At 38.7% G+C, this 26,187-nt stretch overlaps 1 protein-coding gene across 4 annotated transcripts in view; it reads left to right on the forward strand.

The window, feature by feature from the left end:
- The window catches only part of slc4a5b (solute carrier family 4 member 5b), a 49,639-nt gene extending 24,751 nt beyond the window's left edge, over positions 1-24,888 (forward strand). For 2 of the 4 annotated variants that reach the window (XM_079804611.1, XM_079804613.1), the window contains 18 exons: positions 2,530-2,687; positions 3,768-3,855; positions 3,948-4,102; positions 4,829-4,957; positions 5,715-5,889; positions 6,870-7,003; positions 7,113-7,384; positions 8,763-8,818; positions 8,930-9,121; positions 9,294-9,407; positions 10,595-10,756; positions 13,226-13,404; positions 13,498-13,570; positions 16,451-16,519; positions 19,513-19,686; positions 19,882-20,055; positions 23,857-23,972; positions 24,078-24,888. In XM_079804611.1, the coding sequence (XP_079660737.1) occupies positions 2,530-2,687; positions 3,768-3,855; positions 3,948-4,102; positions 4,829-4,957; positions 5,715-5,889; positions 6,870-7,003; positions 7,113-7,384; positions 8,763-8,818; positions 8,930-9,121; positions 9,294-9,407; positions 10,595-10,756; positions 13,226-13,404; positions 13,498-13,570; positions 16,451-16,519; positions 19,513-19,686; positions 19,882-20,055; positions 23,857-23,970 (2,418 nt within the window). In that variant the 3' untranslated portion in view covers positions 23,971-23,972; positions 24,078-24,888. Of the gene's footprint in view, positions 1-2,529; positions 2,688-3,767; positions 3,856-3,947; positions 4,103-4,828; positions 4,958-5,714; positions 5,890-6,869; positions 7,004-7,112; positions 7,385-8,762; positions 8,819-8,929; positions 9,122-9,293; positions 9,408-10,308; positions 10,423-10,594; positions 10,757-13,225; positions 13,405-13,497; positions 13,571-16,450; positions 16,520-19,512; positions 19,687-19,881; positions 20,056-23,856; positions 23,973-24,077 lie in introns of all 4 variants that reach the window. The other 2 variants (XM_079804610.1, XM_079804612.1) reach the window with 2 other exon arrangements.
- The last annotated feature ends 1,299 nt before the right edge of the window (positions 24,889-26,187 follow it).

The raw sequence follows: 26,187 nt of genomic DNA on the forward strand, positions 1-26,187 counted from the left end.
TTCACTCACTCCGAGAGCACTCCACTACCTAGCACTCTACTATCACGAGTTCAATTCATGCCAACGGCCAATAATATAACTGCATTTTCAGAGAGAACTCACACATTAAACACATTTAACTAGCTTGATACAGATGGATCAGACAGAATGTAAAGGTTGTGATGACAGCGATGGACATGAGCGGGATGTTATAGTTCAAGGAATTTTTTTGTATCTTCTACATACTGAATATGATCGGGCGAAAGCACATTTTAAACAGGTAGCACTTATTCACACACACAATCGCTCTCTCTAATGCATTCAAACAAATCTTACAGTGCTTATCTGCTTACAGTTATCTGTATCTGATTTTGAATGAGCAGAAATCTGTAATGTAGTGACCCATAGATAAAATAACCGATGAAAACTTACTATTTTCATCTTTCCAGACAAAATTTGCACTGCAATAAACACAATAAACTACATCTCCTATTGTTTTTTTTCATGTAATGTATGTTATAAACTGAACTTTTGTGATATTTCAGAGCTTACTTAAATACTTTAGCCACAAATTTCCTCGGAGCGAAGGCGCAGCGGTGTTTCTGATATCAGTGAGCGAGGAGTGGAACACATAGCTTGGGGAGTGGAAAATGGTGAACCCGGAGCGGCGCTGTGGCGGAGTGATTATTGACTATTGATTGATTATTGATTATTATTAGTGATTACTGAATGCTTAGAGCGTGGAGGGGAAATTGTTGCCGCTCACAGAAGCTGTGTCCCAATTCAAGGGCTGCATCCTCCGACGCGGCCTTCAAAGGACACACCGAGACTTGTTTACAGTGGAAGGTATAGCGGATTGCATCACCGCGGCGTGACGAAGGCTGTCCCAATTCGAAGGTCCTGCAATGGCTCCTTCAAATACAGCCTTTGAAGGATGCAGCCCCCGAATTGGGACACAGCTATACTCTGGACTGGATGTAAAACTTCCTGCTTCAAATGCAATCAATAACTTATTTCTAATTGTATTTCTTTTGTTACTGGTGTGCTGGTTCAGAAAGCGAGGGATTGTGTCAAAAATGTCAACAGAATGAATACAGTTGCACACAAAATTCATGATCTTGATTTTTATACTATAACATACACTCTCCGGGCACTTTATTAGGTACACCATGATGTGAATCCCCCGTTCCACCACATCCCAAAGCTGCTCTACTGGATTGAGATCTGGTGATTGTGGAGATCATATAGTGACTGTCATGTTCAAGAAACCATTTTGAGATTATTTGAGCTTTGTGACATGGAGCATTATCCTGCTGGAAGTAGCCATCAGAAGATGGGTGCACTGATCATAAAGGGATGGTCAGCAACAATACTCAGGTCGGCTGTGGCGTTTAAATTGGTACTAACGGGCCCAAAGTTTGCCAAGAAAATATCCCACCATTACACCACCAGCAGCCTGAAGTGCTGATACAAGGCAGGATGGATCCATACTTTCATGTTGCTTATGCCAAATTCTGACCCTACCATCTGAACGTCCCAGCAGAAATCCAGACTCATAAGACCAGGCAATGTTTTTTCAATCTTCTATTGTCCAATTTTGGTGTCCCGTTTGAATTTTAGCCACAGTTTCCTGTTCTCAGCTGACAGGAGTGTCACCGGTGTGTCTTCTGCTGCTGTAGTCTGTCTGCTTCAAGGTTGGACGTGTTGTGTGTTCAGAAACGAGTGGTTGTAATGAGAGATTATTTGAGTTACTGTTGGCCGTTCTCCTCTGACCTTTATCAGCCATAGAACAGTTGAACAGGTGTACCCAATAGTGTACCAAAAGTGGCCCGCACTACCCAAAAGTGATATCTATTTATACAAACGTTTGAACAAAATTTTATTTTTAAAACATTAATCTCTACATTTATTATGCAGCTGAACACTATAACACTACCAGAAGGTCATCTTCTAAGTGATATACTTTATATATACTTTTTGGGACCATTTTGTTGTACATTAAAATGTTTGTGAGGAATTTTGGATAGAGAAGTGGAACCTGCAGATTTGATCCTCAAACATAGACCGAAACAGCAGCGAGCGATCTGACAAGAGGCAAAACAGTGTTTGGACATGGGAAAGAAGCTGGTTTATTCGTGGCAGAAAGTGAATTGACTGTGAAAGTGGCATTAAAAGATTAAAACCCGATTGTGACCATAAGCACAGACCATTCCATATCCACGTGTTCATCAAGGCCACCCTTGCCGATCGGCTGTTTTTATTGGTTCATGTGTGTGCATTTGCTTGCATGGTTTTCCTGGTGTGATTGCATAACTTTATCGATCTGCCATTGGAAAAAATGAGCCGCTTCCTATTTCCATCACATGCAGGCACATCAGACATTGATAATGGAGCTCATATTGATAGTGGTATCATGAAAGAGGCATGAATGAGGCACAAACTCTTTCCAACGTGGAAATTACATGACCTATGCATCTGACACAGACCATGTGGTCCAATTTGAACCCCCTCACCCATGATGCCTAACTGCATTGTTATCTCATCCACCAGCTCAAGAATAAATTTATGAAGAAGATCCCCAGGGATGCTGAGGCGTCTAATGTTCTGATTGGAGAGGTGGATTTTTTAGACAAGCCGTTCGTGGCCTTTGTACGTCTGGCTCAAGCTGCAACGCTAGGAGGCCTTACTGAAGTCCCTGTGCCAACCAGGTGATCATTCCCAAACATTGTGAATATCTTTATTGGCTGTTTAAATAGCCAATAGCCTTTAGATTTACATTACAGTCTGGCAAAACAGACCTTGAGTCGTACCATAGGACGAAAAACGAATAAAATGATTTCTGCAATAAAAATAAATTACTGTAAATTAAGTTTCTCGTTTTCCAGTAAAAGTTTCTAAGCTTTTTAAAAGTTATTATTCTTATGATAATTATAACAATTGGGACAAACAGTCAAAATTATGACATAAAAAGTCAAAAATATTAGGTACTAATACTAAGATAAAATTGTTGAATTGACAGTTGAAATTGACAGACGCTTTATATAATAATTTCGACTTTTTATGTCATAATTTCTTATGTGGCAGAAATATACTTCCATACTAAATTATACATTATACATTTATTTGAGATAAATATTAGGAATATTTTTTTTCCTTAACCCACTCATAAATTGATTATTATTTTTATTATTTTAAGCATAATTCTGACATACTTTATTGAGGTTTATTCAATTCAATTTATGTTTACAGTAAGATTGGGAAAAAAAATTGGAGGAACAATTAAAGAATCAAATGTAATATATATTCTATTATTATATTGAGGTTAATTTAGCTTTTCATGTAATTTGTATAAGGAAGTTTGGATATTTTACTGGAAGACAAGACAAAAAAAGAAAAGAAAAATAAGTGTGGTCAAAGTCAGATGGTATTTATAGTTTATAGGGTTAGAACATCATGTTTTTATAAATATTTTGGATCCATTTTAGGGCCATTTTCAGCTGCAAGGTTACAGGCCATAACAATATAATATTTTCTGTATTCTTATACAGCTGAAAATCGATTTCTTGTTGTCCGAATTAGTCTGTGTATTTTTTCCATCATGTATCATTGTGAAATCAAAATATTTTATTTTACTTTTCTTTTAGTAATATTTCATTTATTTTATTTATAAAAGCCATAAATAGTAATTTCCCTAATTCTACAGCAATAAATTGTTTAAGAAAGACTACATTTTCAATGTGTGTTTATGGTTAAAGTTTGAATCAAAAACAATGTGCTGTATTTTCCAGGTTTCTCTTCGTGCTGCTCGGTCCCATTGGCAAAGCCAAATCCTACAATGAGATCGGTCGGGCCATGGCCACACTCATGGTTGACGATGTAAGAGAAAGTATTAGTAACTCTGTACCTCAAACTTTAGTGTCATCACAGTGTTTGTTATCAAGTCTGTGTGCATCTGTCGCCATCTTTAGCTGTTCAGTGACGTGGCCTATAAAGCCAGAGATCGTGAGGACTTGATTGCTGGGATTGATGAGTTTTTGGATGAGGTGATTGTTCTTCCTCCTGGAGAATGGGACCCCAAGATCCGCATCGAACCCCCAAAGAAACTGCCTTCTGCAGAAATGAGGTATTAAATCATGAATCTATGTATGTTACCAGCCAGGGTCAGTGTATTTTATTTTTTATTTCAATAAATGAATACTTTCATTCAGCAAGGATGCATTCAATTGTAAAAGACATTTATTTGAAATAGTAACATTGTAAATGCTTTTTTTTTTTTTTTACTTCCTTATCAATAGAGAATACAGAAAAAAATTTATCATGGCGGCACAACTGTTTTCAACATTGATAATAATCAGAAATGTTTCTTGAGCAGCAAATCATCATATTAGAATGATTTCTGATGGATCATGTGACACTGCTGAAAATTCAGCTTTGATCACAAGAATAAATTACATTTTACTATATATTCAAATAGAAAACAGTTCTTTTGAATTGTAATAATATTTAGCAATATTACAATTATTAAAAATATTATTATTGTTTTTTTTTAAATGCACAGTTTTTATGCTTGGTGAGCATAAGAGACTTTCAAAACACCGAAAAATCTTTCTCACCCTAAACTTTAATAGTTTTGTCAACATAATAGACCATAATATATCATTTATCATTACAATTACACTGTGAAAATATTTTGTAAGCTAAAACATGTACTTCATGTGGTAGCATCTGAAGTAACTGGCTTTATTCAAGTGAAAATATATTATTTAATATTGATCCAGTCATATTGAATATTAATTATGTTGCACGTTTCAGGGAGTATACACAGAGTTAATTCTGTTTGTTTCTGCAGGAAGTCAGTTTTCTCTCTAAATGAGCTGGGGCAGCCGAATGGGAATGCGGGAGGAGGTGCAGCGTCTACAGAAGATGAGGACATGCCAGCGCCGCATGAGCTTGGAGAGGAGCTGAAATTCACTGGCCGGTAGCGTCCAATAAACCTGGTCATCTGCTAGTTCTAAAGTTTAAGGGCCCTATCATACACCCAGCGCAAGTGTTTTTTTGCTAGTTTCAGCCCGATGGAGTTATCATTTTCACGTTCAGCGCCACATTGTTTAAATAGTGAATGCACTCGCGCCCATCTGTTCGCCCATGGGCATGCTGGTCTGAAAACGAGGTGTGTTCAGATACATTGTTGGCGTGTTGCTATTTTAAGGAACTGAAAACGACTGCGCCATTGACCAACTGAAACCTGGTCTAAAGTCAATAGCGCAATATTTTTTTGTTATTTAAAGGCCACGTTAGTAATATGTGCCTATAGTTGGGTGCACAACGCGCGTACACTCTGCTTATTACACACACAGGGACAGCACACAAACATTTTTAAATATTAAAATAAAAGGATTCATCTCTGGAGAAGCGTTCAGTCTTTCCGCTTGCAAATTGCTCCATGTAAATAGCGAATCTGCAGGCTTTTAAAGGGAATGGGAGATGAGACTCTGATTGGTTTACTGCACGTTACGCCCAAAACACACCCATGACTTATAGGGACAACCTTTTTAGACCATACGCCGTGTGCGCCGACCGTTTTTCCCATCATTAAACAAGCAAAAGTGGATTCTGAAGCGCCCTAAGTGCACTTGCACCGTGCACTTCAGACCATGCGCTCAGAACGTTAAAATAGGGCCCCTAGATTTACCGCACGTGGCGTCCATTCTCTTCGACTCTTTCTGTTTGTGTAGATTTTGTGGAGGACTGTGGCTGGACATCAAGCGTAAAGTGCCCTGGTTGTTCAGTGACTTCTATGACGGCTTTCACATCCAGTCGATCTCTGCGGTGCTCTTCATTTACCTGGGCTGCATCACCAATGCCATCACCTTTGGAGGACTGCTGGGGGACGCGACGGACAACTACCAAGTAATTCACCTTGTAGCCACAAATGTTTTGATATAATGCCAATATTTTAATATAATCGACATAATGCCTGTATAATAATCTCAAAACAATAAATTGGCCTGGCCTATATGCAATTTCTATTTCAGAGTTCAAATTTAAAAAAGGAGAATGTAAAAGAACGTTTAAAATAAGACATTTTTATAATAAAAAAAATACATTTAAGAAAATTGTGAGAAATAAAGGTGCAATTGTGTGATATAAAGTCACAATTACAAGAAAAAAGTAGCTGTGAGACACAATCACCTTTTTATTTTCAGAATAGAATAGAAAGCCTTTATTGTCATTATACTCATGTATAACAAAATTAGGAGGTGCCGGAAAAATTATACAACAAACACAAACAATATTACATATGGCACAAATATAATTTATATTTATACATTTAATACAAAAATAAACAATTTTGTAGTCAAAGTTAAATATTGCACTATTTCTTTATTGAAGAAACATACAGATGCCCATTTCTGCCACATAATAATTCATTGGTAAATCGTAATAATGACTTTTAAAGTCATAATTATGAGAAATAAAATATAATTCATGAGATGAAGTCATAATTATGACAAAAAGTCGAAATGATGACAAATAGTTGAAGTTATGATTGTCAAAATCAAGATAAATAATTAAGACAGTTGAAATTATAAAAGTTTGACTTTTTTTCTCATCATTTTGGCTTCATCATTTTGTCCTAATTTCAACTTTTTATCTAAAAATTATGATTTAGTATCTCCTAATTTCAGCTATTTGTCATTATGATTTACCAAAGCATGATTTTTTCCTATGTGGCAGAAATGGGCTTCCTAAAATTTCTTAAAATTTGAATACATTCATTTAAAGTTTTATTTTTGAAAGTGCATTCGATGTTTGTTTGAACTTTTTGAAAGTCTATCCGTTTCGTTATTTGCTCCATTATTGTTTTGCTGTGTCTCCTTTGCTCTCAGGGTGTGATGGAAAGCTTTTTGGGCACGGCGTTGGCTGGCGCGGTCTTCTGCTTGTTCAGCGGTCAACCCCTCATCATCCTCAGCTCAACGGGACCAATACTGATCTTTGAAAAACTGCTTTATGAATTCAGCATGTGAGCACGACATCCGGCGATTAAGTCAAATTAAAAATCATCTAAATAAGTGAGTCAACAGTCTTCCATTGAGTTTAATTGTTTAACTTTAATTGTCGTCTGTGTTCAGAAACAATGAAATTGACTACATGGAGATTCGGCTCTGGATCGGCTTGCACTCCTGCCTCCAGTGTCTGATTCTGGTGGCCACAGACGCCAGCTACATCATCAAGTACATGACGCGCTTCACCGAGGAGGGCTTCTCCAGCCTCATCTCCTTCATCTTCATCTCTGATGCCCTCAAGAAAATGATGAGCACCTTCAATTATTACCCCATCAATCGAGACTTCAAGCCAGATTACATCACCAGCTACAGGTGTGACTGCCAGGCTCCTGATGAAGGTGAGTCTGACCCCTGACCAAGCGAAAAACAACCTCTGTGAAATAAAAACGGACCCTATGTACTTTCTTCATATACGTTCCTGACGTTGCATTCATCAGTGCTTATTCCAAGAATAAAAAAGTCACCTTTATTTATCTATGATACAGATTGTTTCAAAGCAGCGTTACAGTGATAACAGGGAAAATCTCAGCTGTTGTTTAGCTAAAGTCAGTTCAGTCTTGATTCAGTTCCATTATAAAGATGATCAATTATTAAATTAGTTAATTTCATCTTAAAGCAGTTCTGTAGAAAACAGTAATGTCATCGTCCAGCTCAGTTCAGATCTCATCCAATAGTGTCAGTGCAGGCAAATCAATTATATTGTTGAATATTAAGTGTCCCCAACTAATAATAATATTAATAATAACAATAACAATGTTTTTTACTCAAAAGTAGTTGTAATTATTATAAATAATACAAAAATTTCAAAAGTAATTATTATAAAAAATAATAAAAGCATTATTGATAATAATAATTAAAAAATTGATAACATTTATTGTTGTTTTGAATAACAATAATAATTATTTTTTATTTAAAAGTCATTATTATTCGTAAATAATAAAATTATCAATATATTATAAATAACAATTAAGATAGTAATATTGTGTTATTATGAATAATAATAACTACTTTTGGATAAAAACATTGTTGATGTTATTATTAATAATAATAATAATAACAGTGTTATTGGTATTATGTTTTTGAATATTTTATTCAAACGTAATTATTATTCAAAATAATAAAAAAGTATTGTTGTTATTATAATAATATTTGTATTATGAATAATTGTTTTTGAATAAAATATTTTTTTAAATATTATGATTTTTAATCATATTTTTTATTTAGTCATAATTTGTCTTTTGATGATTAATGCAATTTTATGTTGCATTAATTAATTTGTATAAATTTTGCTAAAAGCATTTATTTTTTTGTCAACTGAAATGACTACAATTAATCATTTAATTTCTACTCTCTACACAAATGACTGCAATCCTGCATTCGGCCACTGTTCTTAATCCAGATAAAATCAAGACGCATCCTAAAATATTTTCTGTTGAATATTTGGTTTCATTACTGGAGGTAAAGTGTTTTCCATATTAAAATTTAATGATGACTTGTTTTGCTTTTTGGATGACATATTGACCACTGTAACTTATGTGTATCATATTTGTTTTTGTCGCCCATACTCGATTTGGCCGCTGATTGGAGTAAGTATCGGCTACTGGCATGTTGTTACTATTCTTGATACCCCTTGAACATCTATACAAGATGTTATTGTATGATACGTCTTGTCAATAAGCATAAAAACTATTAGTGCTTGTTTATCTTCTGTTGTAGTGGCTTTCAACACTTCCTCTCCATTAGGCCTAGAAAACATCTCTGATTACTCTATGGTGAGCTGAAACTGTTATGTATTTCATAGGTTTTTTGTTCACTACTACTTTTACCATACATTCTATCGTTTCGTGGTCTGTGCGCACACATGATCTCACTCCTCCTCTCAGTTCAACTTCACGGCCCTGGATTGGAGTCAACTGACTAAGAAAGAGTGCTTGAGATTCGGCGGTTCCCTGGTGGGCAAATCCTGCAAATACGTCCCTGATCTGGCCATGCTGTCTTTCCTCCTGTTCTTCGGCACTTACTCCATGACCATCTCTCTCAAGAAGTTCAAGTCCAGCCGTTACTTCCCCACAAAGGTTGGGACACTGTGTTGAGCATTTTCACATGTATTTCCCATGTATGTCAACACACCTGCTTCTGTATTCTCTGGTACAGACCGTATGGAGACAGTTTTCCGTATCCTAATCCGTATTGTATTTACCTCTCTCTCCCCCAACTTGCTTTTGGTTGTTTCTGTTTTTCTCCAAGTGTCGCGGCTTGATAGCAGATTTTTCCATAATTATATCCATCCTGGTCTTCTGTGCTCTGGATTATGTGATGTCCTTGGAGACTCCCAAACTGCATGTGCCCACCCAGATAAAGGTCCATAATGTGTCATCTCTTGAAGTTATACCACAGATTTGCCTTTTTATATTGGTTATATTTGAATGAAATGCTGCCTTCAAGTCTTCATCATACTGTATTTAGGGAAAAACCGCACATGAATGCCACCTTAAAGGGATAGTTCACCCCAAAATGAAAATTCTGTCATCATTTAGTCACCCTCTAGTTGTTCTAAACCTGTATTTCTTTGTTCTGCTGAACACAATAGAAGATATTTTGAAGAATGTTGGGAACAAAGTAGAGAAAGCAACCATTGACTACCATAGTAGGGAAAAAAATACTATGGTAGTCAACGGTTGCTCTATCTGCTTGGTTACAAACATTCTTCAAAATATCTTCTTTTGTGTTCAGCAGAACATTGGAACAACTAGAGGGTGAGTAAATGATGACAGAATTTTCATTTTTGGGTGAACTTTCCCTTTAATACTGTATAAAGTGGTCAATTCTTGCATAAACATAGCCGCTACGTTAAAGGGATATTTCACCCAAAAATTAAAATTCTGTCATTATTTACTCACAAGACTTTCGTTCATCTTCAGAACACAAATTAAGATCTTTTTGATGAGATTTCTGTCCCTCCATTGACAGCTACTATCACTCATAAAGTTCATAAAGAGATCATAAAACTAATCCATATGAATTGAGCGGTTTAGTCCAAATTTTCTGAAGAGACTCGATCGCTTTATATGATAAACAGATTTAATTTAGCCTTTTGTTCACATAAAACATTCATCAAGACTTGAAGGCATCAAACAATTTTAAATCTATTGCATTGCAATTTTAAATCTATTGCACTTTTGTCTTCTAAAGCCTCTGATCTTTTCTAGTTCTGTCTAGTTTTGTATATCTTTTTCTTTCTTTTTCCTCTGCAAATGTGCAGCTTCGGAAACTCATCAGTGATTTTGCAATCTTCACGTCAATCATGACATTTGTTGGTCTTGATATGTTTATGGGGCTTAAAACACCTAAACTGATTGTGCCAACCGAATTTAAGGTACGTTGTGCAACGGATACACACGAATCTTTCTTTACCTCTTTACCTATCTATTTGAGCTTTTGCGTCATGATTATATACTAACATCACATTAATCCACTTTGCTTGCCATGTGATTGCAGTGACAATCACTGGTTATTGCTATGCTGAGAGTATTGTTCTGTCTGTGTAGCCCACGCGGCCGGATCGCGGCTGGATCGTCATGCCTTTAGGGAAGAACCCGTGGTGGATGTGCGTGGCGAGCTTTGTACCTGCTCTGCTGGTCACCATCCTCATCTTCATGGATCAGCAGATCACAGCCGTCATCGTCAACCGAAAAGAAAACAAACTAAAGGTGCTGCACGTCACCTAGGAAACTTATTAGCTTTTAGCAACACTCTACTGCAGCACTCGTTCTCAACCACTGCATAGAAATGCAAAAACTAAAAGTAAAAAAATATATATATACAGAGAATTGAAATTTCGATACTCTCAGACCCTTGGGGCATACAGTTAACACTAACAGTAAACATAAGAATACAAATAAATACAGTTTAATTATATGTAAATACAAAAAAAAAAAAGGTATAATAATGAGTGTACTGCAGATGAACTTATACAGTCTGTTAAAGTGATAAAGTGCACAGAACAGTCTTTAATCCGTGTCAAGAGGTAGATTGCAGACAATGCTGGAGAGGTAGTGTTAGTGGGAGAGGTAGAGGTAGTGTCTCAATCTAATCGAGCATCTGTGGGATGTGCTGAACAAACAAGTCCGATCCATGGAGGCCCCACCTAGCAATTCACAGGACTTAAAGGATCTGCTGTTAACATCTTGGTGCCAGATACCACAGCACACCTTCAGGGGTCTAGTGGAGTCCATACCTTGACGGGTCAGGGCTGTTTTGGCAGCAAAAAGGGGACCAACACATAAGGAAATAATGTTTATGCCTGATCGGTGTAGGATTCAAATATTTTACAATAGGATTTTTATATGTTAATTTCTCAGTCATCATTGTATTGCATTGTTTTATATGTTTTGCCTCCACAATAAAAGCTACAGAGCTTTGATCATAAAACTACTCATTTAAATATCATACTAAGACATACACTATATAGCAAAAGTATTGGGACACCCCTCCAAATCATTGAATTCAGGTGTTCCAGTCACTTCCATGGCCACAGGTGTATAAAATCAAGCACTAGGTGTGCAGACGCTTCTACAAACATTTGTGAAAGAATGACTCGCTCTCAGCAGCTCAGTGAACTCAAGCGTGGTACCGTGATAGGTACCATTTGTGAAATTTCCTCACTACTAAATATTCCACGCTCAACTGTTAGTGCTATTATAACAAAGTGGAAGCAATCAGGAACAACAGCAACAGTCACGAAGTGGTAGACCACGTAAAATCACAGAGCGGGGTCAGCGCATGCTGAGGTGCACAGTGCGCAGAAGTCAACAACTTTTGCAGAGTCAATAGCTACAGACCTCCAAACTTCGTGTGGCCTTTAGATTAGCTCAAGAACAGTGTGTAGAGCTTCATTGAATGGGTTTCCATGGCCGAGCAGCTGCATCCAAGCCTTACATCACCAAGTGCAATGCAAAGCGTGGGATGCAGTGGGGTAAAGCACGCCACCACTTGACTCTAGAGCAGTGGAGACGTGTTCTCTGGAGTGACGAATCACGCTTCTCTATCTGGCAGTCCGATGGACGAGTCTGGATTTAGCGGTTGCCAGGAGACCGGTACTTTCCTGACTGCATTGTGCCAAATGTAAAGTTTGGTGGAGGGGGGATTATGGTGTGGGGTTGTTTTTCAGGGGTTGGGCTTGGCCCCTTAGTTCCAGTGAAAGGAACTCTTAATGCTTCAGCATACCAATACATTTTGGACAATTTCATGCTCCCAACTTTGTGGGAATAGTTTGGGGATGTCCCCTTCCTGTTCCAACATGACTGTACACCAGTGACCAAAGCAAGGTCCATAAAGACATGGATGAGTGAGTTTGGTGTGGAGGAACTTGACTGGCCTGCACAGAGTCCTGACCTCAACCCGACAGACCAACTTTGGGATGAATTAGTGCGGAGACTGCGAGCCAGACCTTCTCGTCCAACATCAGTGCCTGACCTCACAATTGCGCTTCTAGAAGAATGGTCAAAAATTTCCATAAACACACTCCTAAACCTGCGGAAAGCCTTCCCAGAAGAGTTGAAGCTGTTAAAGCTGCAAAGGGTGGGCCAACTCCATATTAAACCCTACAGATTAAGAATGTGATGTCATTAAAGTTCAGGTACATGTAAAGACAGACATCCCAAAACTTTTGGCAATATAGTGTATTATTGGCATATGTAGAGTGATGACTGATATGTATATGCATTTTATAGAAGTAATCTGCTTCTGAATAGATTTTTAGCACTATTATTTCACATGTCAGGCTTTAGAGGGTTAAACTTATACTTGTTTTTTAAAAAATTCTTAAAAACTAACTGTCATAAATAAGTTTAAAGTTAAAGTACTAAAATTATTAAAACTGAAATAAAACTAAATATAAAAAACAACAAAATTACAAAAATGTTAACTAAAATGTATATTTATTTAATATTATTAAATGTTTTATTAAATTAAATATTATTAATTAAAAAAGTAAATTCTATAATATTATATAAATAATACTAAAATAACACTGCCTAGCACCCACTAGTGGCCAACCGCATTCCCCAATACCATGATGTTGAGTTATGAATATGTAATATGCATGCATGTCCATAAGCAGTAATGTGTTGTTCCACGTAGCATTGCAGAATGTCATTTCCCCTTTTTCACTGGAGCAGAAAGGTTGTGGTTATCATCTGGACCTGTTCTGGGTGGGCATCCTCATGGCCGTTTGCTCATTCATGGGTTTGCCCTGGTATGTAGCAGCCACGGTCATTTCCATCGCCCACATCGACTCTCTGAAGATGGAAAGTGAGTCCAGTGCTCCTGGGGAGCAGCCACAGTTTCTTGGTGTGCGGTAAGTCAAAACTATTTTTTTTTGTAGAATTAAGCATAAGTATTTTGTCATGTACAATAGTTGTGAGGATTATTACGTTTGTGTTTATTGTAGGGAACAGAGATTCACAGGCATATTGGTATTTGTCCTCACTGGAGTGTCTGTCTTCCTTGCACCAGTACTACAGGTAATCAAAACTGTACTTTACTTTTATAAAATCATGCTGGTTTTTGTCACTTGAGCACTATTTGGACAGTAATTGTTTCTCACGGGGATGTAAGGTAATTGCAACATGTCAAGTCACCTTTATTTCTATAGGGCTATATACAATACAGATTGTTTCAAAGCAGCTTTACAGTGATAACAGGAAAATAACAATTCAAAGATGCAAACAGAATTCAATCTGCTGTAAAGCAGCTCTAAAAAATACAATAGTAAACAGTCATTATTCAGTTGAGATCAGTTCAGTGTTGATTCATTTCGGTTCAATAACTGTGTAAAGTACATCAATTATGAAATGAGTTAAATTCAGTTATAAAGCAGCAGTGCAGAAAACAGTGTAGTCATCATTGAGCTAAGTTGAGTTCTCTTCCAATAGAAACATTTCCTTACTTCTACTACTCGACCTCAGCTCAGCTTTTGACACTGTCTGTCATAAAGTCCTACTCATGCGCCTATCAGAGATTGGTATCTCAGGGGCCGCATTATCCTGGTTTTCCTCCTATCTAACAGATAGGAAATACTACATCACTATGCACAATTACAAATCTCCCACTGTCACTCTCAAACAAGGTGTTCCACAGGGTTCAGTTCTTGGCCCGTTACTATTTATTATTTACATTTTGCCTCTCGGACAAATTATTCACCGCCATGGTTTTCAATATCACTGCTATGCCGACGATATCCAGATATATACTGCTTGCCGACCGGAGTATATTTACCAGACCACATCACTATCATCATGTGTTAATGAGTTAAAGACCTGGCTCAACTCCAATTTTCTCAGTCTGAATCTGACTAAAACAGAAATATTAATCATTGGCCCTCCATCTCTAACAAAGAATGTAAGTGATATTCCCAGACTTGACCTTGAAGCTACATCAATAATTCCATCTGCCACTGTCAAAAATTTGGGTATCATTCTTGATCCTTCACTGACGTTCGACGCTTACATTAGTCAACTTTGTAAAGCGTCCTTTTTTCATCTGCGCCGTATTGCCAAACTCCGCCCCTATGTCAGCCCAAAAGACGCTGAAGCACTAGTCCACGCGTTCATCACATCTCGCCTCGACTACTGTAATGTTCTTTTTTCTGGACTACCAGCACACTCTATCTCACGTTTGCAATATATCCAAAACTCAGCCGCAAGACTACTAACTCACACTAAAAAAACTGCCCATATCACTCCAATTCTGTTCAAACTGCACTGGCTACCCGTGTTATCCCGTATCACTTACAAAATTCTTCTGCTTACCTTTAAGTCACTCAATGGTCTTGCTCCAGCCTATCTCTCTGAATTACTTTCTCCTTATATTCCCCCTCGAACTCTCCGATCTTCTGGCTGTGAACTCCTCTGTGAGCGGAGATTTCGCTTATCATCTATGGGTGGCAGGTCTTTCTTTGTTACAGCCCCTAAGCTATGGAACTCTCTCCCCCTGGCTCTCAGGACAACAACCACGTTAAATGAATTTAAAAGTAAACTCAAAACACATTTGTTTAATCAGTATTATCAGTCATGACAATGTTAACTTGACATAACACAATCACAATGTTAACTGACTACCAATAATCTGTTGCATCTTTACTCTAACTGCCCACCATGCTGTCTGTAATTAATGTTTGTTGCCTTTGTTTTTCATGTTGTATTGCAAATGTAGTGCGATTTGCAACTGCAATCGCTCATTACTTGGACTGGGCAAATGTCCACTGTCCGTCTTTGTGTAAACTGCTTGTTATTTACTGTATTGTGAAGCGTCCTTGAGCTTGGGAAAGGCGCTATATAAATTAAACTTATTATTATTATTATTAGTGTCAGTGCAGTCAAATCAGTAATATTGCTGAATATTAATGTTATAATTAGTCTGTGATTTTATCGCCCGGATCCCGAATGTCTGTGTTTTTCTCTCACCAAAAATTCCCAGCCAAATTAATGCTGCCTTCACTTGCTATCGCTTCACTTCCCACTTCTGAAGTCGTGATTACGAGCTCCTGGCGTTCAAGTGTTTTATTGTCGGAGAGAATTGGAATCATCAAGGACACCATGACTGTGTTTCTCAAAAGCATTGTGAGCTAAGTTGATCGTAGAAACCATTGGTGCCAATAGGATCTACTTATGCATACGATGCTTTTGAGAAACGCTGCCCAGGTTTATTCTTGCCTATTTCTTGAGGAAATCTTATGAAAGCCAAACTGTATCGAAGATATTTAATTTTGGATAAAATGTAGCGTCCCATTCGTTGACAAAAATATAAACATTCACACTATCTAGATAGTCGATTATGGAATTTCTGTCATACTGGCTATTTTCGCTGTGTATAAAACATACGATATCCTTCAAAACTGTAACCACAAGACAAGATGATACATGTACAGTTACCAACTCAGGTATCAAAATTATCAGAGTTTCTCAGTGGTAAATACGACTTGAGAAGGCCGTTCATGTCCAATTTCTGACTAGGTAACTCATATTTACAATATTTCCAAACGCATGTGAAGGCAGCATAACCATTGATTCTGTAGTGTGTAAAATGTCCTATTTTTAAATATATTTAAATAATCAAATAATAAAAATTATATTATTTTCCTATTATTAAATTAAATATGAATTTAATAATTGTCCAAGCAATAACAGACTTTTTGTTTACAGCTTACTATCATGTGACTGACTGGGTTCGTAGGATCACAGAACTCCACCGTGAATAAATCGCCAAACGAATGCATGAATTTTATTACTAAGGTGCCATGAAAATGTATTTTTACAGACGTCCCCATGAGAAACAATTACCATCAGAATAGGGCTTTAGTTGTCATTTAGAAGCTGTACAAATAACTATGTATTTCTGCACAGTACATCCCTATGCCTGTGTTGTATGGTGTGTTCCTGTACATGGGTGTCGCTTCTCTCCATGGCATTCAGGTACATGTCACTCTGTAAAACCTGTTCAGATCACTGCTCTGCTGATTTAAACGAATAGTTCCCACAAAAATTAAAGTGCCCCTATTGTGCTTTTTCAAATATTACCTTTCATGCAGTGAGTAATGTAGCTGTTTAGACATGTAAAAGGTCTGCAAAGTTTCAAAGATCTTAGAGCATGACAAATAAAACTATTGTGTCCTAAAAGAAAGAAGTGATTCTGAATAGCTGAAACCAGTCGTCAGTTATTATAAATTCCTGCACGAATCTATAGAGACAGAGCGTATTTAGGCCACGGCCACACCGGAGGGGGGGGGGGGGGGGGGGGGGGGGGCAATCCAACGCTCTCCATTGACTTTGCATTGCGTGAGGCTGCATCCTTGTCATTTCGGACTTATAACAAAAAACAGAACAATGTCTAAAAGCTGCTATGTGACAAAGTGTACAGCAAACAAGCTTAAAAACACAGAAATAAGATTGTATAAGCTGTCGACCCAAAAAAACGAGCTTTTAAGGAGACAAAAGTGGATAAAGGCAGTAAAACGTGAAGCTTCAGCATGAAGAATGGGTAAATTTTGGGATCCTGATACTCAGTATGCCTCAGTGTGCTTATGTGTGCAGGAAACATGTTGTCACTGTTAAGTCAAATGTCCATATGTCAGTTTTATATATTATATTTCCTGTCTCTGATTACGTTCCCCTCTAGTGTGTGTACCTCTCAGTGTAATATAACGTGTTGCGCTCTGTCTCAATTGCCTGTATCCAATTTTTTGTCCTTAAACGCTCGTTTTTTGGGTAAACAGCTTATAAAAACTTCTGGGGTTTTGGTTCTGGGTTTTGTTTAGCTTGTTTGCTGTACACTTTGTCACATATCCGCTTTTAGACATTGTTCTGATTTTTGTTATAAGTCAGAAATGACAAGGATGCAGCCTCACGCAATGCTTAGTCAATGGAGAGCGTTCGATTGTTTTCCCCCCCGGTGGGCGTGGTCTTCAGATTATGGCGACACGCTCTGTCTCTATGTAGGTTTGTTACAAATTTGTATAATGCCTGTCTGTGTTCTTCATTGGCTGCCTGCGAACAACGTCTATTTTGCCCTGAGCAGAGTAGACGAATCACAACTGACTGGGCCATTTGACCAATCGGAGTAGGGTAGACCAATCACAACAGACTGGGCCATCTGACCAATCGGAGCAGAGTAGACCAATCACAACAGACTGGGCCATCTGACCAATCAGAGCAGAGTAGACCAATCACAACAGACTGGGCCATCTGACCAATCAGAGCAGAGTAGACCAATCACAACTGACTGGCCCATCTGACCAATCAGAGCAGAGTAGACCAATCACAACAGACTGGGCCATCTGACCAATCAGAGCAGAGTATACCAATCACAACTGACTGGGCCATCTGACCAATCAGAGCAGAGTAGACCAATCACAACTGACTGGGCCATCTGACCAATCAGAGCAGAGTATACCAATCACAACTGACTGGGCCATCTAACCAATCGGAGTAGTGTAGACCAATCACAACAGACTGGGCCATCTGACCAATCAGAGCAGAGTAGACCAATCACAACAGACTGGGCCATCTGACCAATCAGAGCAGAGTAGACCAATCACAACTGACTGGCCCATCTGACCAATCAGAGCAGAGTAGACCAATCACAACAGACTGGGCCATCTGACCAATCAGAGCAGAGTATACCAATCACAACTGACTGGGCCATCTGACCAATCAGAGCAGAGTAGACCAATCACAACTGACTGGGCCATCTGACCAATCAGAGCAGAGTATACCAATCACAACTGACTGGGCCATCTAACCAATCGGAGTAGTGTAGACCAATCACAACAGACTGGGCCATCTGACCAATCAGAGCAGAGTAGACCAATCACAACAGACTGGGCCATCTGACCAATCAGAGCAGAGTAGACCAATCACAACTGACTGGGCCATCTGACCAATCAGAGCAGAGTAGACCAATCACAACTGACTGGGCCATCTGACCAATCGGAGTAGGGTAGACCAATCACAACAGACTGGGCCATCTGGGCCATCTGACCAATCACAGCAGAGTATACCAATCACAACTGACTGGGCCATCTGACCAATCAGAGCAGAGTTGACCAATCACAACAGACTGGGCCATCTGACCAATCAGAGCAGAGTATACCAATCACAACTGACTGGGCCATCTGACCAATCAGAGCAGAGTAGACCAATCACAACTGACTGGGCCATCTGACCAATCACAGCAGAGTAGACCAATCACAACTGACTGGGCCATCTGACCAATCAGAGCAGAGTAGACCAATCACAACTGACTGGGCCATCTGACCAATCGGAGTAGGGTAGACCAATCACAACTGACTGGGCCATCTGACCAATCAGAGCAGAGTAGACCAATCACAACTGACTGGGCCATCTGACCAATCACAGCAGAGTAGACCAATCACAACTGACTGGGCCATCTGACCAATCAGAGCAGAGTAGACCAATCACAACTGACTGGGCCATCTGACCAATCACAGCAGAGTAGACCAATCACAACTGACTGGGCCATCTGACCAATCAGAGCAGAGTAGACCAATCACAACTGACTGGGCCATCTGACCAATCGGAGTAGGGTAGACCAATCACAACAGACTGGGCCATCTGGGCCATCTGACCAATCACAGCAGAGTAGACCAATCAACTGACTGGGCCATCTGACCAATCACAGCAGAGTAGACCAATTAGTCCGATGGCCCAGTCTGACCAGCTGAGGAAGCTCTCAGAAAGGCGGGGTTTAGAGAGACCGAATCCTTTATCACACCATTTTGTTGACCTTGGATGCATGTAAAACTGTTGTAGGAGACCTCCCAAACTAAATGAGGAACATTTAAAATAGCTTAATAGGGGCACTTAAAATGTTACGAGCCTGTATTACGTTCTTGCTATGTTGAAACAACCCAAAACTATTACATATTTTGCCAAACTTTCCTACTTAGTTTTGGGAGAGGATGAAGCTGTACTTCATGCCAGCCAAGCACCAGCCAGATTTCGTGTTCCTGCGGCACGTACCCCTGCGGCGTGTGCATCTCTTCACCCTGGTGCAGATCATCTGCCTGGCCGTCCTCTGGATCCTCAAGTCCACTGTGGCCGCCATCATCTTCCCTGTCATGGTGCGAGTTCTCCTCATATTTTGCTGGACCAATCACTAGAAATGTGCTCAAAACATAATCTGATGTGGTATTTAGGTGAATCTCATGAAAGGATGTTTAGGTCATATTTCACCCCAAATTCTGAAAAATGTAAAAAGATAAAATAATTCAAATATCAAAATAATGTCATAATGCAACAAGGTTTAATGGTTCTAGATTCTGGGCCTGATGGTCGTGAGGAAGATGTTGGACCTGATCTTCTCGCAGCATGACCTGGCCTGGCTAGACGACATCCTGCCTGAAAAGGACAAGAAGAAGAAAGAGGATGAGAAGACAAAGAAAGAGAAGAAAAAAGCCAAAGTGGACGAACACAACAACAGCGATGAAGAGGTAAAAGCAAACAGATGTGTGAGATGGTATCATGCAGAGAAGATCTTATGTGTGTGTGTGTGTGATTTAATCTTTAATATTTTATCTTTTAATTCCACAGTGTTGCTGAGAAGGCACTGTATAACACTTATTACCATTTAAGTCCCTCCTAGATTTCTCCTCTTGTGCTACAAGCATGTCATCTTGTTTGTAATGTCTCTTTGTCCTTTATTACAGTCTGCCTTTCTTGTGTAGCACAGTGTCAAAGGATGTTTTTGCATGAAATATTTGTTCATTCAGGGTCCAGAATTAAAATCTGGCCTTGGCGAGTAAATGAAACTCTTGGCTGGTAACTTCAGTTGGAACTGCAACGTGATTTCAATTTCAATATCGCTAAATGTTCATCTAATGAAAGCGCATTGAATAGAAACAATACAAACAGTCTCTTATAGAAAAGCTGGCAGCACAACACAGCTTTAAGTTAGTTTTGGACCCTGGGTACGTACACTTATGAAATATACACTACCGTTCAAAAGTTTGGGGTTGTTACGAATTTGAATGAAGTCTTATGCTGCTCACCAAAGCTGCATTTATTTGATCAAAGTACAAGTAATATATTGAAATATTAGTATAATCAAAAATAACTGTTTTCTATTTAAATATATTTTAAAATGTAATTTATTATTTATTATTTTCATCATCATTACTCCAGTCTTCAGTGTCACATGATCCTTCAGAAATCATTCTAATTTGATGATTTGCTGCTCAAGAAACATTTATGATTATTATCTTTGTTGTAAACAGTTGTGTGTATATACAATTCTTTGATAAATAAAAAGTTCAAAAGAACATTTATTTGAAATAGGAACTTGTATAGCATTATAAATGCATTTATTTGATCAAGTAAATGCATCCATGCTTAAAGGGGTACTTCACCGCTGTATTTGTGTTTTAAACTGGGTCATTTATGTAGTAGAAATGTGAAATTATTTTAGAAGTTGGTGCCTTCTAGACTGAGAAAAGCCAGAAAATGTATTTCAGTCAGGTCCATTTAAGTCAAAAACACCATAGACAAACTTTTAGTCAATTTTTTATTGGCATATTTTGCAAAAATTGACATTTGGCGATATGGCTCTGTTCTAAATTCCCCATCCTTTTCGTGAGCTCCATGAAAAGCCAAGACAGGGAACAGCAGCAGATTCTGGGGACAACCTCACATTTTTTTCAACTGGGAGAGCAGCGAAATCCCCCATTTAGAACAGAGCATGCATCAATCACAACAGAATTGATTAAGTTAAACACAGTTTAAGGAGGAGCTGGGGAGGAGGTGGGTTGCGTGTAGCCAAGCAGGCAGATTGAACTGAAGCTATGCTTAAGTAAGGCGCCCTGTCTGAGAGTTGCCAATTAAGTGCATAGGAATCGGATCAGCTGATATGGGTGGGGTTGGAATTTTTCCAATCAGCTGATAGCGGAGCTTGACTGCATGGCCTGCCTGAACTAACGCAGAATGCTTGATTTTTGACTCATATCGATAAAAGACAACAACTCCCAGAATGCACTTGCTTTGCTGCCTACGAGGCCACTCCCAAGCCACGCCTACCGGTTACATCACTTGCCCACCACCCCACTGTCGTGTTCATTTTTATAGTAATAAAATAATTTAGTTCAGTTAGAGAACAGATACTACAATTAAAAACTGACCGTGTCTGCTCAATACAGCACGAGCCGAACGAGAGACAACAGAATCAGATTTTATTCATCAGAGAGTGAGGAGCTGACAGCCCAGATCGCGGAAGATTTGGTTTCAAAGCGAAATGTAAAAGTGTCTATTTAACCCTCTGGTGCTCTACGTTTAGGGGTTGCATTGGTTGTCTTCCCGGTCATAAGTGACCGGACACCTAAAAATTAAACTTCCTCCACCCCAGTAAAACCAATACAATTTATTTTTCTTCAATAATATTTTTTCTTTTTAATTTTGTATTTTGAGATGATTTGATGGTATTTTTTAATATTTATGCAATAATTATGGTCTATTTTTGCCATTGAAAATTATTAAAAAAAAAAAAAAATTTACATTTAAAAAATATATATATATTATTGCAGTATTTCAGGTTAAAATAGAGACTAGGCCTTCAAAATATTTTTTTTAAGGCAGATTAGCGCCCTCTTTTGGAATTATTTAGGAAATCATGCAACCATGGGTGTAATCACTAGAGGTCTCTATGGAGAGGCTTGAGAATTCCCTAGTTCTGTTTTCAACACATTTAATGATTTTTTTTTGTTGTTGATGGATTTGAATATATATTTAAAAAAATCTCAAAGACTATTTATTATAAAGTTTTAGGTATTTTTTTGTTAGAAATATAGATTTTTTTCTATAGAAGATAGTTTTTGCAGATTTCCCATTAATTTCCTATGGTGGTCATTTTTGACCGAAGAGCCCAATTGGGAATATTTTTTTTACGACCACTTAGCATGCTCAAATCATATCATCATTTTTGTGTGTTTACATACCTAATGCTAGAAAATTCACCAAGTTTCATATCATTCTGATGAAGCTGAGATTTTTTAAAATTCCAAATGTGGTTAATAGGTTCAGTTTTTCATAGGTGTGTGTGTGTGTGTGTGTGTGTGTGTGTGTGTGTGTGTGTGTGTGTGTGTGTGTGTGTGTGTGTGTGTGTGTGTGTGTGTGTGTGTGTGTGTGTGTGTGTGTGTGTGTGTGTGTGTGTGTGTGTGTGTGTGTGTGTGTGTGTGTGTGTGTGTGTGTGTGTGTGTGTGTGTGTGTGTGTGTGTGTGTGTGTAAGTGTGCGTGTGAGTGGATGTGTCAATGATGTTTTAGTGATGTTTTAGAGTGTCACCCCTTTACTGCTGTGTACTTTTTTTCAGCATCGTGGCCGATTTGTAGATTGTACACACAAATATTCAGAGAATTTTTACAGATTTCCCATTCATTTCCTATGGTCGGTCATTTATGACCGAAGACAATGAACGCTACTTTTTTTTTTTACGACCAATTAGCATGCTCGAATCATGACCCCAATTTTTTTGTGTTTACATACCTAATGCTAGAAAAGTCACCAAGTTTCATATCATTCCGATGAAGCAATGATTTTTAAAATTTCAAAACAGAAAATTTTCCGGTCAGAAATGACCGAAGAGCACCAGAAGGTTAAGTGAGTTTGTACCGTTTAGATGTTGCGTTTTTCATTAAGAATAATTGGCTAATGAATCCACAATTCAAGCAACCCGCCCCCAAATTGGTGCTAATTCTATACCGAAACTAAAATGAGCACGGCATTCATTCATGGCTGCACTGTCATTCATTCACGGCCTCACATTCATTCACGGTGCGTTTCAGTTCATGCCTATGGAGGCTTAACTTTCAGAGGAATTCATTGAGAACACTCGCTTTGCTCCGCACCGCTCCGTTATGAATGCCCGAGAGAGGCCGTGCGCATTTACATTCTGTGAGTGAGATCCCACCCCTATATATGGGCGGGTTGAAAACATGCGGAACTAGCTCCTACTACTGGCTGTAGTCTCTAGCCTCTGGCCAAAAAAGCCTCAGATGACGCAAAATGACGATTTTGCATCATCTGAGGATTTTTTCCAGACATACAATACATAAATCTCTCGTCTCAGGGGGATATGAAGGGGGGAAGCACGATCATTTGAATATACAACCGGGTTTCTACTGATACAAAGCTTAAGGCTAATCGCTGAAGTACCCCTTTAATAAAAAAATCGTACTGAGCCCACTTGTTTGAATGGGAGTGTACCTGCATGCATATTGTCTGTTGCAATGGTCTCGTCTTCTCCCAGTTAAAGTGTCCCAAAGACTCCCTCCCCTCAGTGAAGATCCCTCTGGAGCCAATGAACCCGTCAGTCCGTCCAGCATGCTGTCCAAACCCCTCTAATGCTGACCCCTCGGCCTAACTGTGAGTACTGTGATGCTCTTTCATAAGCAAATGACGGGATTTGAACTTTAAGCTCATTTTTATATATTTTCCCCCCTATTTTCTTTCATATTTGTGTTTGAGTAGAAGCATCGTCCTTATTCTGCTGCACCCCAGGCGAGTCAAACCCGGATTCGGACGGATCCCGTGTCACATCCCTTACATGAATCTGAAGCGTCCGGCTGATCAAACACACAAACCATGTTTGTCCTCACACTTACGATGAGATACGATCTGAGTCACAAGTGCAGCATCACTGGCAGTTTCCCAAACACACGAGGCTCACAGATGTATGATATTTTTACGTACCGTACCAACGTAGCAAGTGACGCACGTATCCAAACCCACATTGACCATATTGCGCGTGAGTCATTCAGACCTTGGAATTTACTCAAGATTCTTCAATTAGATCCACAGAGCTGTGCCAGTCTGAACTGCTGAGCATTTGCTGCGTGTAAAGATGAGATTCATGCATGTATACTGTGATTAAACATAAGCTGTTTTTGGAAATCCTATTCGGAGAATGCCTGGAGAGGTTTAAACTAAGTTTATGATTTCATTATCATTGTATAAATATATTTGAACTGTATGATATTAAATATGGATTTCATAGAATCTAGTGAGACACAAATAAATTGAATTATAGTTAGAAAAACCGTGTATCTAATAGAATTCAGTTGGATTACATTTGTCGTATTGCATTACAATTAAAGCATATATTCCTGAAATAGATTTTGAGTTCATACTGTAGAATTTTACATTTAAAAATCATAAATGTGTATTTGAGTCGTAAATGGGTCTCTGATCCGTGAGAACAACCCACAGGTTTTGTTTTTATTTAGATTCTGTTTGTTCATTTGTATTTTGTTCAAATAAAGAATAAAAGAGGGCTGAATATATTTTCATTGTCATTTTTAGTTCTGTCAACCAATTCCACAGCTGTTTTGGCACTGTTGTACCACTGCTTTTCATGGGAACATTTAGAATGTTATTCTATTGGGTACTTTGGAGTAGCATGCAAACGTCTGTTCACACCAAGAACGATAATTAGCTTCCACATCAACAGGAGATAATGTTCTGTTTATTCTAGCGCAGGCTGCGGTTTTGTCATCTGTCCTGCAGAGTTTAGCTCCAACCCTGATCCTGATTTGATCAGGGTTGGTGCTAAACTCTGCAGGACACTGGCCCTCCCGGACAGAGGCCAAGTCAACACTCGTTGTTGTGCTCCTCAAACCATCCCTGAACCATTTTTGCTTTGCGGCGGCACATTATCTGCTGAGAGAGCCACAGCCTCCAGGGAATACGTTTCCATGAAACGGTGTACATGGTCTGCAACAATGCTTAGGTAGATGGTACATGTCAAAGTAACATCCACATGGATGGCAGGACCCAAGGTTTCCCAGCAGAACATTGCCCAAAGCATCACTGTCTCCGCTGGCTTGCCTTCTTCCCATAGTGCATCCTGGTGCCATGTGTTCCCCAGGTAAGTGACGCACACGCACCTGGCCATCCACGTGATGTAAAAGAAAACGTGATTCATCAGACCAGGCCACCTTCTTCCATTGCTCCGTGGTCCAGTTCTGATGCTCACATGCCCACCTGGTGCTTTCAGTGGTGGACGGGGTCAGCATGGGCATCCTGGTCTGCGGCTATGCCGCCCCATACGCAACAAACCGTGATGCACTGTGTATTCTGACACCTTTCTATCAGAACCAGCATTAACTTCTTGAGTAATTTGAGCTACAGAAGCTTGTCTGTGATCGGACCACACGGGACAGCCTTCGCTCCCCACGTGCATCAATGATCTCTTGATAGATACTGACCACTGCAGACCGGGAACACCCCACAAGAGCTGCAGTTTTGGAGATGCTCTGACCCAGTCGTCTAGCCATCACAATTTGGCCCTTGTCAAACTCGCTCAAATCCTTTTGTTTGCCCATTTTTTCAGTTTCTAAAACATCAACTTTGAGGACAGAATGTTTACTTGCTGCCTAATATATCTCTACCACTAACAGGTGCCGTGATGAAGAGATAATCAGAGTTATTCACTTCACCTCTCAGTGGTCATAATGTAATGCCTGATCGGATATACTGTGTGTGTATATATATATATATATATATATATATATATATATATATATATATATATATATATATATATATATATATATATATATATATATATATATATATATAT

The sequence above is a fragment of the Gobio gobio genome, assembly GCF_949357685.1.
Source record: "Gobio gobio genome assembly, chromosome: 22".
Taxonomy (NCBI): Eukaryota; Metazoa; Chordata; class Actinopteri; order Cypriniformes; family Gobionidae; genus Gobio; species Gobio gobio.